The 17,910-nt window shown below is 41.8% G+C and overlaps 2 protein-coding genes and 1 long non-coding RNA gene across 5 annotated transcripts; 1 reads left to right on the top strand and 2 right to left on the bottom strand.

Moving 5' to 3' along the window:
• Positions 1–6,395: 6,395 nt before the first annotated feature.
• LOC144709642 (calcium-dependent protein kinase 1-like) lies at positions 6,396–16,249 on the bottom strand. 3 transcript variants are annotated; one of them, XM_078583237.1, is made up of 9 exons: positions 15,561–16,249; positions 14,636–14,779; positions 14,410–14,562; positions 13,993–14,105; positions 13,719–13,886; positions 12,711–12,838; positions 12,529–12,628; positions 11,256–11,389; positions 6,396–6,802 (listed from the first exon to the last, which is right to left on the bottom strand). In XM_078583237.1, exons 1-8 carry the CDS (start codon positions 16,177–16,179, stop codon positions 11,300–11,302), a joined length of 1,515 nt encoding a protein of 504 aa, XP_078439363.1. In that variant the 5' UTR covers positions 16,180–16,249; the 3' UTR covers positions 6,396–6,802; positions 11,256–11,299. The 3 variants fall into 3 exon arrangements, with proteins under 3 accessions (XP_078439363.1, XP_078439362.1, XP_078439361.1); XM_078583236.1 differs by lacking the exon at positions 6,396–6,802 and adding an exon at positions 9,512–9,844 and having other exon boundaries at positions 15,561–16,248; XM_078583235.1 differs by lacking the exon at positions 6,396–6,802 and having other exon boundaries at positions 11,078–11,389; positions 15,561–16,248.
• ABIL1 (ABI-1-like 1) lies at positions 6,442–8,788 on the top strand. The gene is made up of 8 exons (XM_078583241.1): positions 6,442–6,582; positions 6,673–6,764; positions 7,498–7,580; positions 7,666–7,819; positions 7,908–8,007; positions 8,078–8,128; positions 8,199–8,359; positions 8,471–8,788. The coding sequence occupies exons 2-8, from the start codon at positions 6,678–6,680 to the stop codon at positions 8,579–8,581; spliced, it is 747 nt and encodes a 248-aa protein (XP_078439367.1). The 5' UTR covers positions 6,442–6,582; positions 6,673–6,677; the 3' UTR covers positions 8,582–8,788.
• Positions 16,187–17,778, bottom strand: LOC144709648 (uncharacterized). The gene is made up of 3 exons (XR_013583075.1): positions 17,104–17,778; positions 16,364–16,447; positions 16,187–16,272 (listed from the first exon to the last, which is right to left on the bottom strand). It is a non-coding gene; the product is annotated as an uncharacterized LOC144709648 (long non-coding RNA).
• Between the last annotated feature and the right edge of the window lie 132 nt (positions 17,779–17,910).

Here is a 17,910-nt window from a genome sequence, read left to right as displayed (position 1 = left end):
AATACTTGGTAGTTAGTATTGGGTAAGAGGTTGATCCAAATGTAGGAAGGAATTTAATATCAGATTTTTTCTTAAGCTTGGAAAGGGCAAGGCGAAAAGATGTCCACCGGGGAGTGCAATAGAGAACCTGAAATCTGATGCAAACAGTCGGTTGAAGGAGCTGAGCGCGGGCACCCTCACTTTAACGGTGCCCTGTCCTTTCCTTTATTTTAAATAAATCCAGTTTTTATTTTTTTCTGTATTCAAGAACTCTAAAGACTTGAATGTTAAAGCAATACTCAAAGCTGCCTGGCCGAGGACATCTGTTGGTTTTTTATTTTTGATAATCTAGTGCATTAAAAAATGAATCCACAAGGAAAATATCTATTATTAGATATTCTGGTGGATTTTTAATATATATATATATATATTTTTTATTTTTATTTTTCTAGGCTTTATTTTTGACAAGTATTTACTACACATTTATTCTCATTTTTCCCAAATTTATCTTATAATGAGAAATAGGAAATATGTACTTTATAATTTTACAGATTCTCTAGAATTACTATCAAAGAGAAAACAACAGTAATTCAAACTTATGATTTATCAATTTTTCCAGAATTATTTTTAAGGCAAAATAGCTAGAAAATAATAATATCATTTTCAGGGATCTTTTTATTTTTGCAATTTAAAATGCAGGAAATACCGTATTTTACCTGTTTGTCAATCGGCATCGGTGGCAGATGGCGGTGGCACCAAGTTTTTGGGCTCTTGGGTCAGCAGGCGCATTACAGGCCAGCTCAAACCATTTTGGGCCTGTTCACCTTTTCCTAACTTAGGTTAAAATTTGGCCAAATCCAAATGGGGGTACCATTTGGACTAGTGGGTATGCCACTGATCCTTGCACAGACTAATGTTGACTGGGCGTACTCACATCTGGACTGCTACACGAGTTGCCCACACAAATGTGAGAAGTAGTAATTGAAGGAAAATCCTAGTCTTGAAGGGGTGTAAACAATTTTTTTAGATAGAGAAAAAGGTGAAAATGAAGAAATATAAAGAAAGAGAAAAATAAGGAGGGTGATGATGGAGATGGAATTCAAAGTTGAACATGGTAGAGTTTCTATAAATGTTTAAGGTCATAAAATGGATGTAAAATAGGTGTTTAGAGAGAGAAAATGGTGAAATGAATGTGAAAATAGAAAGGACAGTGTACAAAATGTAGATCTAATTTCCTGTAACTTTAATTCACATTTCTCTTGCCCTCAATCCCTATGACTTTAAATGCAAACAAGAAAGCCAATGAAATGAAAGTTCAAAAAACTTACATTAAGCGAATTAAACAACCTAGACCCTAGAGGATGCCTTTCCCTACGAGCTAACCATTTGGTAGAGCACTCCCAGAATGAGGGAAAAGAGCAGGAAAGACAGTATGTATACACATGGGATAATTTCTAAAATATCTCTTTGTGATCTTGATTCTATTTCCTTACCATTTTATCCTCTTTTACTAATTTATTGAAAGCTTCTAAATTTCAGCTGGCCTCTTTTAGGGAATATTTGAGGGGCATTTCAGGTCGTGGCCCATTATATTCTGAGCTTTCCTTTGAAAGCCCAAAGTTTTATATGAACATTTTAAGCCCATTTGCAAAAATAAATTACCTCCAAGAAATGTTCACGTTCATAACTAATAGTCCTCGTAAATAAAAACTTATTAAATTGAAAGAAGATAAGCAGGGTTAGTTAACAATATCCATACTTTTGAAATTTTCTTAGTGATGCATGAATATTCAATTCATCCATATAATAGCATGGTAAACTAAAGATTAAAGAGACAAATCATATAAAATGTATGAAAATAGATATGCATTTATCATGTTATGTTATTGGAATCATGAAATTAAGGGTTATAGTGTTACACTAGCCAAGGAAACAACTTGACCCATTGTTAAGAGCGCTGCGAAGTAAAATATCTGAGGTAACACTATAAACTTGGGTTTTTTACTTCTGTCAGACGATTTTTTTTAGTGGTAGGGCAAGCTCATTAGTACCTTATAACTTGTGTAATTTTACTCTAGAAATAACGTTATTAAAATCTGTTGATCTGATTTGATTGACTTTTGTACCCCATGCAGTCCTGCAATCTATTTTTTGTAAATAAATATGATGCATTTTCTGGTGAATGGATGTGTAACAGCTATCTAATGGTTGTTCTGATGCGTTCAATCCATTACCACCACCATAATAGATATGAACCCATGTGATGTATGGAGGCCTTCAATGAAATTAAATGTTATATCTTATCATGTATGGGAGGGGATCAGAAGAGGATGTCGTTGCCCAGTTGATGTTAGATTAGACGCCTTGGACTGCTGAGGGACCTGATGTTTTGAGACATAATTTGACACGTTGGTTCATGCATTGGTAATCAAGTTGTTAAGCTCACTCTGCAACCCGGTTCCACAGTTTGAACTTTGTGACCCACTGATAACATGAAAAGTGAAGTATTATTTCTGTACAATTTACATGATTTTAAACATTACTATTAAAATGATCATGCTTTTAACTATAATTGAATATTCATGCATCACTTATAATTTTTAATTACTTCACACTATGGATATTGTAAACTACCCATGCATAAATTCAATCAAGTCAAGCAGATTAAGTACTAATAAAGGTTTTTTGTGCTCTAATTGAGTTCACTAATTCGTATTCATACAAATGAGGAAAGTGAAATATAAATGCACGATTTATTTGCTTGTTATCACTTAACAACAATGTAATTTAGGAATCTCTCGATGGAAGTTTGCTCTTGATTTGGTCAAGGAGATTGGACTTTAGAGCAAACTAGAATTCTCACTGCGGAGGTTCAGCCATGATTCTTGGATGCAAATTCTTTCCTATTCAGATATGCCTATTGGTGTCTCACTTTATTGGGGAAGCTCATCCACCTCACATTTCCGTTTCTTGATATTATATGCAATGGGGGTAGTGAGTTAGGTCATGAAGAAATATTGACATGTTTTGCAAGAATATCATAGGGTATCACAAGAGGGTGCCTTATGAGTCATAAAATATGTCAAGGGTGCTCTTTGAAATGGTCTGGTATATTGGTGATAAGTTCAGATCAGTACAGAAGTCCTTTCAAACTGTACACATGAAGGCAACAAGTCAGATTAAAAATCTGTGATTAGATACTGTGCATATATTTGGGCAATCTGATTTTCAGGCATTCTTTTAAATAGAAGGCATTCCTTCAATAAAGTGTTGAAGCTGAGTATTATACAAATTTTGAGACCATAATTGAGATGGTCTAGCTAAGGTCCCTTATTGGGACTTTGGGGTTCATCTCTCATCTAAATGTTCAGAATTAATGAGCTTAAATTAAAGACTTTAAAAAACACAGCAAGATTTAATTATCATATAACTGAATCAATAACGGATAATTCTTTAATGATCATTCACCATCTGATCTGATGGTTAGAATCTGAGCACAGAGTCACTGTACAACCTTAATTCAAGACTACACAAATCACCCAAATGGGTCAAATGATTGAAATTTGTTCTGATCAATTTATATTCATTCCTCTATATGTCTCCCCCCCACATTCTCTTTGTTATGTTCAATTCTCTCCAGCATTGTATTAGTAACATCAGTTTAAAATTATCTACTCATTGATATCTTTATAAATTTCTCTCTTTCTGATGCAGGACGACTAGGGGAGAGACGACTAGGGAGACATATATGACAAGGATGGTGGAGAATGCGGGATGGGTTTGGGTAGAGGGATAAGACAGACCGCAAGATTCACGCGATCGAATTCGAAAACCTAAAACCGATGAAATAATGGTGGTGCAGCCCCATTCCTCATCGAGGGAGGGAGTACTGTCTTCAACCACCGCAACGATGCCGAAGCACCAAATCCAATACTCGAATTCACGTTCGCGTGAAATCTCACAAAAGGAAGAATTTTGTGGAAAGAAAGAGATTTTCAAAGCAAATCTGATGGCGGTGGAAGAATCCTCGTGGAACACTGGATGAAGAACACTCGACACTAAAGGAGTTCAGGCGTACCTCAGCACCGTAGTGCGTGATGAGGCGGTGGGAAATTCAGGTTGTAGTGCGACTGGGCGATCGGGGCGTTGTATGGCCCATTGGACGAAATATCTGGACGTTCCGGGCGTTGTACGGCCCTAATAATGAGTCGAACGAGCAGACCGGGTCGCTTGATGTGCGAGGGCAGTTGTATGAGGGGACGAATTGACGGGCGCAGGCGTGCGAAGGTGTTGGCAAACGCTGACGTGCGTGGGCGTCTATGCGGGTGGTCGGCGTTGGGCGCTTGGGCGCGGGCGGCCCTGAGCGGGGCGGCCGATACTGGCACTTGGTGCGGGTTGTCCTGAGCGGGGTGGTCGACGTTGGGCGCTTGGCGCTGGCAGCCCTGAGCGGGGCAGCTGGCGCTAGGCGCTTGGCGCGGGGGGCCCTGAACGGGGCGGCCGGCGCTGGGCGCTTGGCGCGGGCGGCCCTGAGAGGAGCGGCCGGCGCTGGGCGCTAGGCGCGAGCGGCCCTGAGTGGGGTGGTCAGCGCTGGGCGCTAGGCACAAGCGGCCCTGAGTGGGGCGGCTGGTGCGGGGCGCTAGGCGCTGGCGGCCCTGAGTGGGGCGGGCGGCCTTGAGAGGGGTGGTCGGCGCTGGGCGCTTGGCGCGGGCGGCCTGAGAGGGGCGGTCGATGCTGGGCGCTTGGGGCGGGCAGCCTGATAGGAGCGGCCGACGCTGGGCGTCCTGGTGCTGGCGGGAGAGAAAGAGAGAAAGAAAGAGGGAAGGAGAGGAAGAGAGAGGGGAAGGAAGAGAGAAGGGAAGGAAGAGAGAAGGAAAGATGGAAACGGCAGCCGGTGAGACGTAGCGACGTCGACGTCGACGGCGGCGGCGGCGAACTAGAAGAGGGAGGGAGAAGGTGGCTAGGGCAAGTCCTCCAAGAAGAGTTAAAAGAAAACTCAATTCTTGAATTATGACTTGCCTAACTGTTTCTTGGAACATTAGCCTATACATATAGGCCTTGGAGGAAAGAGAAAATACAGTTAATAAAAATAAAAATAAAGACTAGCGACGTGACGAGCGACGTGGTTTCGTGTCACGTCAGGGGGCAGTTCTGGATCTGCCTTTGGCGACATGTCAAGATGCGTGAAGGGGTGTGCGTGGGTGGAGACGTGCCTGATGCTGGCATGTGGACTTGGTCCGGTGACGATGGCGGCGTGTCCTTAGCAGTGGCGTTGACTTCGGATGACGGTGGTGGTGCTTCCAGTGTCGATGCGTTGACACTGTCGCCACCACTTTCTCTCTATCTCTCGCTCTCCCTCCCTTTCTCTCTCAATCTATCCCTATCTCTCTCTCTCTCAATCTATCCTTATCTCTCTCTCCCTTTCTCTCTCAATTTATCTATCTCTACATCTATCTCTCTCTCTTTCCCTCTCTATCTCTATCTAACTCTCTCTCACTTAGGGAATGACACGTCTGGGATGTGACAGCCCAGACGTGATAGGATGGTGATGTGTGGTGACGAACGGGGACGTGACGAGAAGTTCGTCATGTCTCCCGTCCGTCACATGTCCTAGGATTTTAGAAAAATCCATCACATTTGCGTCACGTGTCACCCACTCCATTGTCCCGTCTTTGTCCCATCACCGGATGGCGTCACCATCACACGTGACGGAAATATGTGATCTGAAATTAACCTATACAAAATAATGTATTTTAAAATATTTTAATAATTTTTAATTTCCACTTTCTTCGTCCTTCTAAAATTCTGTCACCAGCGTCATCCACGACGTCTGTCCCATCACATCACCCATCCGAGACCCTCTGTCATCGTCACATCACCCCTCACAGGTACCGCGTCACGGTCACGAGACAAATTTTTGTCACACATCACTGTTACGTCATCTGTAACGGGTCCGTCACCGTGACGAGTGACGTGACACATGATGTTTGCCGTTCCCTACTCTCACTTTCCCTCTCTCTCTCAATCTATCTATCTCTATCTCTCTCTCTCTCTTTCCCTCTCTATCTCTATCTATCTCTCTCTATCTCTTTCTCTCACTTTCCCTCTCTCTCATCTAATTCTCCTCTATCCCGTTAATCATCAAATTCTGTATCCAGCATTCACCTCTTTGTTCTAATTCCTTTTAATCATCCAATTCTAATGTCTTTCCCCTCACAATTCTTCTCTCATTTTCCTTCAATTCTCCTCTCACCCACATTCATCTCTCTCTCTCTCTCTCTCTCTCTCTCTCTCTCTCTCTCTCTCTCTCTCATGAACTGTAAATCTTGTTCTTTTTTACTTTGACATTGATTTGATCTTGACCCAATTCTCTGATCGCCAGCTGTTCTCTCTCCCCCACCAACCACTCCAGTTCGTAGTTTGTAGTATAATAAGATTCAGATTGAAGAATCAGAAACATGAGAAAATTGGAAAGATTGAAGAAGAAGAAGAGGAAGATCGAAGGAAGAAGATCGAGATTGGAAGAAATCGAGGCCTCCGACGCCGCGGCAGGCGGGGCGGGAATTTAAGAAGAAGGTGGAACAGGATATCAGAGCATTTAAGGCGGTAGGAATCGATCAGAGTATCTCAGCATCCCTAATTTTGTCGATTCCTTGTCATCGTCTTCCTCGAGTTTGTGGGTTCGCCGTTGAGCAGCGGGGATGCAGCAGTGGAGGACGGATGGTACGGCCGCGAGCTTCGACGCTGCGGCCATGGAGAAGAGCAAGAGCTTCGTCAATGCGCTGCAGGTGCGTGATCTTCTCTTCGTCTCCCTGCTGGCTTAGATCTGCGGATTTACTGATTTCTACTCAGAAATTTGGTGGGTTATGGTCAAATTTTCGCCGTTTTTTTTTTTTTGGTTTTTCGATCTGCGGCGTGAGGAAATTTTCGATGGTGTTCTTCTTCTGAACGCTGTTAGTGAGGTTCAAGAACGTATGATGATTGATTTTTTATTATCATGGTCACTAGATTTTCTTGATCCACCTCCATCATCATCATCGTCATCATTGACAAACCATGGTAGAGATGCTGTTATCATCCTCTAAATCATAACCATCATCATCATCAAGAACCGACGATGATAGAGAATTTTTTTTCACCGTCCATAGCAGAAGTTACAAGAATGGCTTGGTCCACCACCATCATCATAATCAAGAGCATAAGGTTATTGATATTTTCTTACCATCATCAACAAAAGCACAAGCCAATATAATGATTTGAACCACCACTGTCATCATTAGCAAGAACATACGAGGATTAAGTTTAACTTATCATCTTCATCAAAAGCAGAAGGAACTAGACTCCCTTGATCTACCATCAACTTCAAAACCAAATGATGATGGAGTTTCCTGGGCGTCATCATCATCAAGAACATTCAATGATCATGTCTTTCTTTTCATCAACATGAAGAGTGGGAAGAACCGGTTTATCTTGATCCACTTTCATCATCATCATCATCATCATTCTCAAGATCATCTTCAGGAACTGAAGAATCTCAGGCCCCAGCTACACTCGGCGGCGGAGTACTGCGAGAAATCCTACCTCCACAACGAGCAAAAACAAATGTAATTCTCCAAACCCGTCTTCCCATGAAACCAAATCAATCATCTTTTGTAAGGAATTCTTCAAACTCTTGCACTCTGGTGACAGAGTGCTGGACAATCTGAGAGACTACGCCGTCCGGGCGCTAGTCAACGCCGTTGACCACCTCGGCACGGTGGCATACAAGCTCACAGATCTGATCGACCAGCAGGCAGTGGCGACGGCGACGGCGGCAGAGCTCAAGATCTCCTCCTTGCACCAGGTGGGTCAGAGCAAGGAAAGAGAAACAGATTGCAGAGCTTCTTCTATAATATCAACTAGATAGCTGATGAGGGTGCTCTGAATGGCAGCGAGTACTCGCCGCCCAGTGCTTCGCCGACGAGGGCCGCCTATGCCGACAGCAGCTGCTTCCCAATTGCCCCCGCCATCACAAGCACTACATCCTCCCAAGTACTGGCATCTCTCTATCTCTCTCTCCTGTTTCATCTCTCTGGGACTTTTGGTCATCTGGGTTTTTCAGGCTATGGGAGAAAAGAGACTTCCAACACTCACCTGCGCCCCCATCCGATGAGTATGACCTCGGCGTGATCACATGACATGATGTATCTCTCTCTCTTCCTGATGTCGGTCTGTATTTCCAGATGCGCCGGGGGCGAAGACTCTTTCGTGGCATCTGGCTGCAGATTCCACCTCATCCTCGCTCAATGGGGCACCGAATTCTGACGAGAGGAAAGTTTCATGGCCGTCGGATCCGACTGCTTCTCAGACCTCTGATGTAACCATAAGAGCTCTGTTTGGGAAGGTAGGCTGAGCTCTCCTTGCTTAAGAAAAAATGCAGTTTCTGACCTCAATTAGGAAAAAAAAGGTGAAATTATTTGCTCCTGCTTAGTCTTTTTCTACTTGGTGTACACAGGAGGGAAGTGGAGATGTGGCCCCCAGGCCTGCTCCTCGGAATAAAAATGCGCTGTCGGCGTTCTTCGTCAAGAACAAGTTTCTCAAGCAGAAGAAGGCCCTAACATTATAGGCCCTTCATATTATGATTACTAATATCATCATTGATATTATACTTAGATGCATAGTCGCCGCAGTTCTGTAAAATGTCTTCTTCTTTTGCGTACATGAGTGGAATTCTTTGTTTATTTGTTTTTTGGCATCCTCATCCAATGGGCATACCTATATAAAGATACATATTTATGCTTGAAGGGTCAAAATAAAAAGAGGATTTTGAGAATTGTGCAACCATCTCCACCAGCCCCTCCCCCCTTCCCTTCTGCAGGCACTCTTCTCCTCAGCCCTCTCCCTCCAACTATTTTACCCAAAGTAAGAGCAATATCCCCTGCTTGCTCTTGCACAAGGTCTCTAAGATGCCACCTAATTGAATAAGGTGCCAGGATAGTTCTCTTTTTTTTTATTCTTAATGACAGCTTTTAACCGGTATTTCTCTTTGGTCATAATATTTTTTACCCATCAAATTTTCTATTAAATTATCAGATTTCTATTTTGTTATCTACCAAAGAGTATTTCTTACCCTTGTTCGTTCCTTTCTAAGTTGTAACAGAGAAATCAGTCTAGATTTTCTCTATAGACTTCCAGTAACTATCAGTTGTCAGGATTGGATTTAAGTCCAAATGAGGTTTTTTCTCTTAGTTTGTTGATCCACTCTATTTGTATCAATGTTTGACTTTCATCTATGTTGTAGACGACATCAAATGATACGACATTGTCAAACAACACGACAGCCTAGAGTGGTGAGATTTTTTTAGAATAGTGATGCTGCTTATAGGTTCAATGTCTGTAGTGAGGAGAATATATGAAGTGAGACAAGACAGGAAACAGAAAAAGTATCACTCTAAGATTCATTGGGAACTTGAGCCTCTCTTTGGTCAAATAACTTTGAAATTATTTTTCAAATATTCCTCAATGATCAGGAAGAATGATTGAGATGAGAAGGGAATTATGTGTAAAATTGTGCATATATACACAGACAAACATTTACTATTATTTGGAAGCCAATATTTGTAGAATTTGTCTACTACAAGGCACAATGTAAAGTGACCGTTCCGCATCCAAAGACCACAATTTATGCGGCCAAGAAGAAGACGTTTCAAGTTAATTAGTAAAATCCGTGAGACTTGCTTCAATCTGACACTTGGACAACCCTCAACCGTATCAGGATTTTTGGGATTACAATTCATTGGTTTTGACGATAGACGAAACCTTTGTGAACTCTGTTCAGTAGTCAGTCAAATCCCATGGCGGCGCTCACTTGCCAGTCGTATTAAACCATCTGTTTAAGGACAAATACTGTTATACTAAAGGTTTATAATCTTATTTTTTTCTTAAGTTCTAGTTAATGTGCTTGGAGTTTTCCTTTTTATAGTTATGTGATATCACCACTGATAATGCAAGCAATAAATAATGGTGAACACTTGCTCGAGTTACATTTATCAGTAACATGTGTCATGCATAGCCCACATCCTTAACTTAGAGATTCAAAGAGGATTGAAGGATGTTGATTAGTCGCATGATGATGCCAATGAAAAATGAAGAAAACTTATGTTGTCCTTGAGAGGATCCTCAAGCTATCTAGGGGTAGTTTCGTCATGTTAGCCCACAAGGGCATTTCAGTCATTTGGCTATTATGTATTTCCTTTAAATAGGGATACCCTCCCTTTAGGAGGGCAGCCAAGAAGAAGAAGAAAGAAGTGTTCTTGTCTCCCCTCTCGTCGTCTAGGTCTGGTCTCCCTCTCTCCCTCAACGATCCCCGGCCCACGTGATCATCTCTACCTCACCGCGTCTTCAGGCGGCTCGTCCTCGGCCGATCCCTACCCCCTCTGCTCAGCCTCCTCTTTGATCCTTCCCGTTTCACCTCTCTACCCTGGGAACTTCTACCTCATATCGTCCTCTACCCCCCTTCAGATACGAGCCTAGATCCAGGTTCGTATCAGTTAGCAGTACATCAAGTTTTGCGATGATATGAGAATGCCAGGCGACAACTTGCTCGTTGAAGATTTACTAACCCGATCGAACTCATTGTACGACATGATTGAGGCAGCATGGGAGAAACGGACAATGTTATTTTATAAGACAAGACATGGCGTAAATGTTACGGCATTATTACACAGCACATGAGGCGCATGCGGTGCACATCATTGCAGGCTACCAAGCCCATGGACTTTATACTGACTCAGACTATGGTGGCTCGCACGTCGGTCACAAGTCTACGTCTGGGTTCTGCTCTCGCTAGTGCGGAATCTTAGTCACCTTGATAATACTAGTGGGAAAAGAACTTTGCATACAAGGTAAAGGAGTGGCAGAAGCTAAAAAATGTTGCTGAAAATCTCCTCTTTTGTGATATGAATGTCATTAGTGAACACTTGCTCAAGTAACATTTAATGTTTTCGGTGTTTATTATAAGGGGATTGTGATTTGTATTTTCATTATTTGACCATGATAGACGGATGAATGGATGGCAATCGATGATGATGGACAACTCAGGTCGACCGTAAAACCAGCAGGATTATAAAACTAGCATCTTTATAAATTGATTATCACATTGCATGATGATATCAGAAAAAAATAGAGGACCAAGACATAAAATTGACTGAACCGAACCAATGCTATACTAAGACCGAGACCGAGACCAAGACAGAATTGAACTTTAGATATAGGTTTAGGTTTTTGGAAAGAACCCTTACCTATGTATGTGACAGAGAGACCATGTCAGCTTGGAGAGGTTGTCTCATTGAACATACCTAGAGAAAGAAGGTGGCTTCCCAGCATCATCCTTCTTCATCATTGACACAAATTCATCGTAGTTGATCCGGCCGTCCTGCCAGCATCAAACCGTCGACCAAAGTATGAGACGAACATTTTTTGAAAGAAATAATATAATTTACTTAAAGAAAAAGAAAAACACATGCCAGCAGGAACAGATCTGCCCCTAAAACTGTTAAATAAATCAAGAAATGCTAGGATAACGCACTGTTCAGACTTTTTTATCCAGTCTATTTAAAGGATCAAGGAGGCCTTGTGATTCGTAGAAACTTATGTTAAAAGAAGTGAGAGAACTACAGCAAATTTTTGCTAAGGATCAAGGAGAGAACAAGAATAGAAATGAATTTAGCCCTGATGATACTTTGCTGCCCTCTTAAAAGGACTACATGTATTTGAAGGGGAAATCAGCCTAAAAAGAGAAAGTACTCAAATGCCCTTGGGACTGGAAAGACAAAACATAAGTACAATGGAGATCGTATTATAGTCCAAAATGATTGCACACACACTCTTGTTCATTTTTTTTGTGGCCTATACCATCAGTCTTATAATTGCATATAATAACCGACTGGAGCTAAGTTGTATGGCTATCTAACCGCCAAATTATAGAAAATACAACTTGCCCCATGTTACTCTTCGTGGATTTTTGTATCAAATGATTCAGTGAGGTAGGTTTAGCAAAGGAGGCTCTCTAGAACCAATCAATTATCTAGCATACGCAAACTAAGAAAGATATTCATCCTAGATGCAGTGTCTAGATGCTTTATTCAAGTGGCCATTTTTTTGAAGAAGATTTCAAAGCAGCTATTGACAGCTTGCCATTAAAATTCGTAAATGAAATATATGGTAATATGTCCTCCACTTGCCATTAAAATTTGTAAATGAAATATATGGTAATATGTCCTTCTCAGTTGCATCAACTATGTCAACCAATATATCAAGGTGGTAGGATAACAAATATATAAACTTAAGTAATTGGCAAATAAATGTATAAATAAAAGACAAGCACGTTCAATTTATAACAAAAATGGAAGACCTACTCTTGCACAAATATGTTCTGGGACAAATATTTGACGCGTAATTCTTGTCAACCTTTTTATTAATCCATAGAATGTCCAAATAGATAAGAATAATAAAACTAACATGATTAAAAAATACAATAGGAAAAGTCAATGACATTATGCGTAGAGTTCTTACGTGGTCTGTATCAACCTCTGCCATTATCTCCACAATTGCCTTTCGATCACATATATTATACTTTTTAAGCGCGTGTTCTAGCTCCTCCTTTGATATATACCTGAAGACAGAACGTATAAGTAAACGAAATAACAAATACAACAAATATTTGATTGATGCTTTTCATGGAAAATGGAAGTTACCCGCTATTGTCTCGGTCAAAGTACTGAAACACCGTGTATAAATTATTTTCTCTTTGCACTCGGCTCATATGCATTGTGGCTGATATAAACTCCATATAATCAATCGTCCCGTTTCCGTCTACATCAGCCTATAAGTCATGTCAGGAAGCATGATAAAAAGGACTAAAAATAAATAAATGATGCGATCAATTCTGAAAAGGACAGATTTATAGATGATGGCAGTTATACACAGAAAATTTTCCTTATGCCGTTAACCAGAGAAACTCAGGTATAGAGATAAAATGCATTTCTTTTTCCAGAAGAGTAACCGTGAAGTACAGAAAATCAACCATCTCATCTAAATCAAAAGGTATAAATTTACACCACATTCATTAGGGAAACATGTTAACGCCTTCTGACAACTCAGGTCATTTAAAATGTTCAGCTGAAACTGGTATAACACACCATAGAATGCTCTTGAATGTTCTCCACTAGGACATCTCCATTATCCTACCTCTATTTCTCTTTCTAGTTGAGCAATCTCTCATCCCCCTCATTGTTCTTGACACTTATCTCAATCTCGATGTTCTTGAATGGTTACATGTTTCTTGATAAGAATTGGCGTTCTCGTAGAGGATCAAATCACTATTCAAGATCTGGCTGTATCAGCTATTTATGGTCATTTAAAATTAACAACTTCTGTACCTTAGAAAAAAATTAACAACTGTCAACTCAGATAATTTAATATTTCCAGCTAAAATTTGTTCGGTGCACCATAGAATTATGACCTAGAAATTTAATAGGAAACATAATATTTATTTTCATCATATTTAGTATGATTCGACCTATTGATTGCAAGTCTCTTCATGTGGATGACAAGACTCCGCATCCTTATCATGGAAAAAACAGAGGAAAGAGGGAGAGAGAGAGAGCTGGGAAGACAAAAATCAAAGAATGCATCAGAAACTTCATTTACGTTTCTTGAATCTAAGCTGTAGTCAGATATAAAAGGTAGCAATGAGATCATACCGCCTCCATCAATTGTTGTAATTCTGACTCAGAAAGCTTCGTTCCATGGTTTCGGAGGCCACCCTTTAATTCTTCATAAGTTATTATCCCATTGTTATCGGTGTCCATTGATTTGAACATTTCTTTCAACCCAATAATTTCTTCCTCCGACAGATGCTCAGCTATTACCTAAATAAAACAAAAATTCCAACGATATTTACCCAACTTTGAGCCAGCGGACAACGTCAGAAAGAAATTATGTCAATTGTGCAGAGAAAATATGTAGAATACTCACTTTCAAGGCAATCTTTTTAAACTTGTTCATGGCGTGGAATTGTTTCATTCTGGTCAACACTGTGATGTCAATCGGTTCATCTGATGCTTCTCCATCTCTCATCCAAGGGTGATCTGAATTTCATTCACCCCAAATAAGTTAAGCGATACAAGGTAAGTTAATGAGGATGAGTCCAGCCGACAAAGATGCTGATCAACAAACTTTGCAATAATTAACAAGGTCATATATCTTTAAAGAAATGACCACCTGTTCCACGTAGTGGTAGTTAACTAAAGGAGGCTGAGATAAAACATGGAAATTCACAGAAATAGACGCATGTATATTCAATAAAGAAAAACTAGACGCATGTATTACATCTTGAAATAGCTGATAATGAAACAACACATGGGACCCGTCATCAAAATCATTGAGACTTACTCAGAACATCGGCAGCAGAGATGCGTTTCTCAGGAACAGGATTGAGCATCTTCCGAAGTAGGTCCTTGGCGGAGCTTGAAATGGACGGCCAGGGATCACGTGACAAATCAAGATTGCCAGCCAAAATAGCATCAAATATCTCCACATCGCTACCTGCAAAAAAGGAGGTTAATATATCGCGCGATATAAATCTACGTCGCATTGTTTTAGCTTTCATTGCACAAACCTCCCCAAAAAGGCGGGATTCCAGAGAGAAGAATATAGAGTATCACTCCAGCACTCCAAACATCTGCTTCTGCACTATACTGCCGCTTCAGGACTTCAGGTGCCACATAGTATGCGCTTCCCACCAAATCAGTGAATACTTGTCCTGAAACCAAATAAAGTTTAATAACAGCTAAGTCAAATTTTGCTCAATGCGTAAGTCAGAAAATTAAAAAAACAGTTTATTCATGGGGCAAATGCAGCTGCCTAGATGTTGGATGTGTAAAAAGGCTTCCGCATATCTTCAAGTTTGAAACTATCCTATACCCCAGAGCGCATCTTTGGCATTTCAGCCCGTTAAGGGCTTTTCTCGTCATTTTATATTCCAGGTTAGGTTGCATCCTTTCTAAAACAAATACTTGAAGCCCTCTCTTTAGGAAGGCAGCCAAGAATCAAGGTAAGATCTGCTACTTGGTTCACTGTCTCGATCCTTACCTTCTCGGTCCCATCCCCTTGAGTATCTTATCTTGATTCATGACTACCCTCCAGAGAAAGGGAGAAATCTAACCAAAAACATCGAATGACTTAAAATTCCCCAGATGGGCTTTAGTGCCGAAGATAGCCTTGGGGGCAAAGGATCGTATCAAAGTATCAGGGCAAAATAGTGAAATAAATAGAGGAAAATCAGTCTAGCTAAACAAGAAAGACGGCTACTTAAGCGTCTTCCGACATACGCGGAGATGGAAAACGACACAATGATGATCCAATTTCGTCCACTATGCGACTTGTTCCTGATAGAATTTGCAGATTTTGCAGTTTGCCAAACGTATTTTCTAAAATCAGAAATGGGTAATTATGATACGCGAGATACAACCACAATCCAATTAGCTTAAACTGAAATTCATAGGTTTTAAATTTCTCTACTTTATGTCGCACGGGAATCATACCTGGTTTGAAGAACACGGACATCCCGAAGTCGGTAACTTTGAGGGGAGAATCCTCGTTCGTGCTCTGGAAGAGCAAGTTCTCCGGCTTCAAATCCCGGTGCATCACCCCCATCGAATGGCAGTAATGAACAACCGTGGCAAGATCCTTGAACAACACCGCGGCCGCCCTCTCCGAGTAGTGCCCCTTGGCAATTATACGATCAAAGAGCTCGCCGCCCTCGCAAAGCTCCATTATAAGATTAACTGAGCGCCTGTCCTCGTACGTTCCCTTGAGCTCCACGACGTTGCTCTGGCCCCGAAGATGGTACATGATCTGCACCTCCCGCTGCACATCTTCCACGTCGCTCTTGTCGTGCAGCTTCCTCGTGGCGATCGATTTGCAGGCGAAGGTCTCCTTGGTCTGCTTGTGGGTGACGAGGCGGGTCACCCCGAACTGGCCTCGGCCGAGCTCGCGGCCGAAGTCGAAGACCGATCGCACATCCTGAATCAGACGGCCGAGAACGCGACCCACGTTCGAGAACAAGGGAGATGGTCGGGGGTTGGTTGAGGGATGGATGTTGAGGCCATTGTCGGAGGGTCTGTCTCCTTCGACGAGGGGCAAGCTGTTGCAGGTTCCCATGGCGAGTTTCTCTCAATGGACTGCATAGCAGCAGTTTATGTAAAGGCGAATTGAGATGTTACGTTGACTTGATCTTCGTTGCGCACGCGTGGACTGTGATCAACGATAGTTATAAACACGCTTTTAGAGAATTTTTGTTGTGATTGAAAGCGCGCCCAAGTCAGCAGAAGGCGCCGGTACTTACCGAAGTTTGTTTCTTCTCAGATGGTTCGTCCGATGCGACGCCTGGCGGATCGTTGAAATTCGGTGGATCGGCATCATTTTAGATCTGCGAGTTGGGGAAATGACGGTCAATCAAGCAAAAATGGATAGAATATCGGAGGAGTTGATGAAATTGATTGCATAAAATTGGGGCAAACACGGTCAATTTTTGACCAAATCAAACTCTGATAAGGAAATCTGCCAAATTTTGCCACAGTTCCGAGGAAGAGATGGCGTGCACTGCGGAAGAAGCGTTTGGCACGTAAAAATAAATTAGAAAACGTAGAAATTTGTGTAAATTTGTACCAATTGAAATTTTGTACCGTCATCTTCCTACCGCGAGATTTGGTGAATTGGCATCATATGAGACCTCGGTTAAGCAAAATGGATAAAATATTCGACGGACATGCTGAAACTATAAAATTGTTAAAATATTCGACCGCAAACAGTTGGCCGCATAAAATTGTGGCAAATGTGATCCGGTTTCCGCCGAATAGAGTCTGATTAGAAATTTTGTCAGAATGTTAAAGAAGAACAGTTGCAGAGGAAGAGATCGCGCGCACTGTAGGAGAAAGTGTTTGACACAATTTACGCGGATCGACGCACCGCAGCAGCGACAAATCCGCGCATGAAATCTCCAAAAGACGCAGGAAAAAGAGCGATTGCATGGCGTCAGACGAAATCACTTCGATGGAAAACGACTGAAATCATCAGCTCGCTAACCTCCGTTGATCGCCGAAGTTCAGCCCGCGAAAACCGACGCTTGAATCGACGAAGCTGCTACAGAACAGTGTGTCAGTCCGCGAGTTAACAACCTTCATAAGCGGTTAAGCCAGGCTAAGCCCAACAAAAACCTGCTATTCCTAAATGACAAAAACACCCCTCCGCCTCTCCCGACGTAGGCTCAATGAAATGACAATCCTACCCCTCTCACCGTCCGCCTCTTAGTCTACCTACTTAGTCCTTTCCTCTAAAGTACCTTCGATTCTGAAGTAAATGACCAAAATACCCTCACCTCATTCTACCTTCTCTCTAAAGTGGACGGAAGGACAATACTTCGCCTCATCCTTTGAAATGACGCAATTACCCCTCCCCTGTCCCTCATCATCCAACTTTTCACAAAAACTCCAATAAATGACGAATCAATACTTCACCCGACGTTCAACTTCTCCTGAGACTCAAACAATGACGAAATTACCCCTCCCCGCCGTCCCACTTCTCGCAAAACCTTCTAATGACAAGACTATCCCTCTTCATCTAAACCACCGTCCGCCCAGTAAAAAAGAAGAAACTACCCCTTGCCAGCCATCTAACTGCTAGTTAGACTCCAGAAATGACAAAACTACCCCTAGTCATCTAAACCTCCTCCGACCCAATAACAAATACCGAAACTACCCTTTCCACCGCTAAAATCGAAAAAGGACAAAACTATCCCTCCCCTGCAGTCCTACATCTTGCGAAACCCTAGGAAATGACAAGACTACCCTTCCGCCTCGTCTCAACCACCTTCACCCCGTCAGCAAATGACGA

The sequence above is a fragment of the Wolffia australiana genome, chromosome 11 (assembly GCF_029677425.1).
Source record: "Wolffia australiana isolate 7733 chromosome 11, ASM2967742v1".
Taxonomy (NCBI): domain Eukaryota; kingdom Viridiplantae; phylum Streptophyta; class Magnoliopsida; order Alismatales; family Araceae; genus Wolffia; species Wolffia australiana.
The sequence above is the reverse complement of the archived record's forward strand: the minus strand, read 5'-3'. Positions and strand labels throughout refer to the sequence as shown.

Bases quoted from the DNA above. Each gene is read 5' to 3' on its own strand.
- ABIL1 (XM_078583241.1), top strand. From the start codon at position 6,678: ATGCAGCAGTGGAGGACGGATGGTACGGCCGCGAGCTTCGACGCTGCG. The intron at 7,581-7,665 runs GTAATTCTCCAA...CTCTGGTGACAG, and splicing joins CACAACGAGCAAAAACAAAT to AGTGCTGGACAATCTGAGAG. The intron at 8,008-8,077 runs GTACTGGCATCT...TGGGTTTTTCAG, and splicing joins CAAGCACTACATCCTCCCAA to GCTATGGGAGAAAAGAGACT.
- LOC144709642 (XM_078583237.1), bottom strand. From the start codon at position 16,179: ATGGGAACCTGCAACAGCTTGCCCCTCGTCGAAGGAGACAGACCCTCC. The intron at 14,563-14,635 runs GTTTGTGCAATG...CCTTTTTTGCAG, and splicing joins AATCCCGCCTTTTTGGGGAG to GTAGCGATGTGGAGATATTT. The intron at 12,629-12,710 runs GTAACTTCCATT...TTCTGTCTTCAG, and splicing joins TTTGACCGAGACAATAGCGG to GTATATATCAAAGGAGGAGC.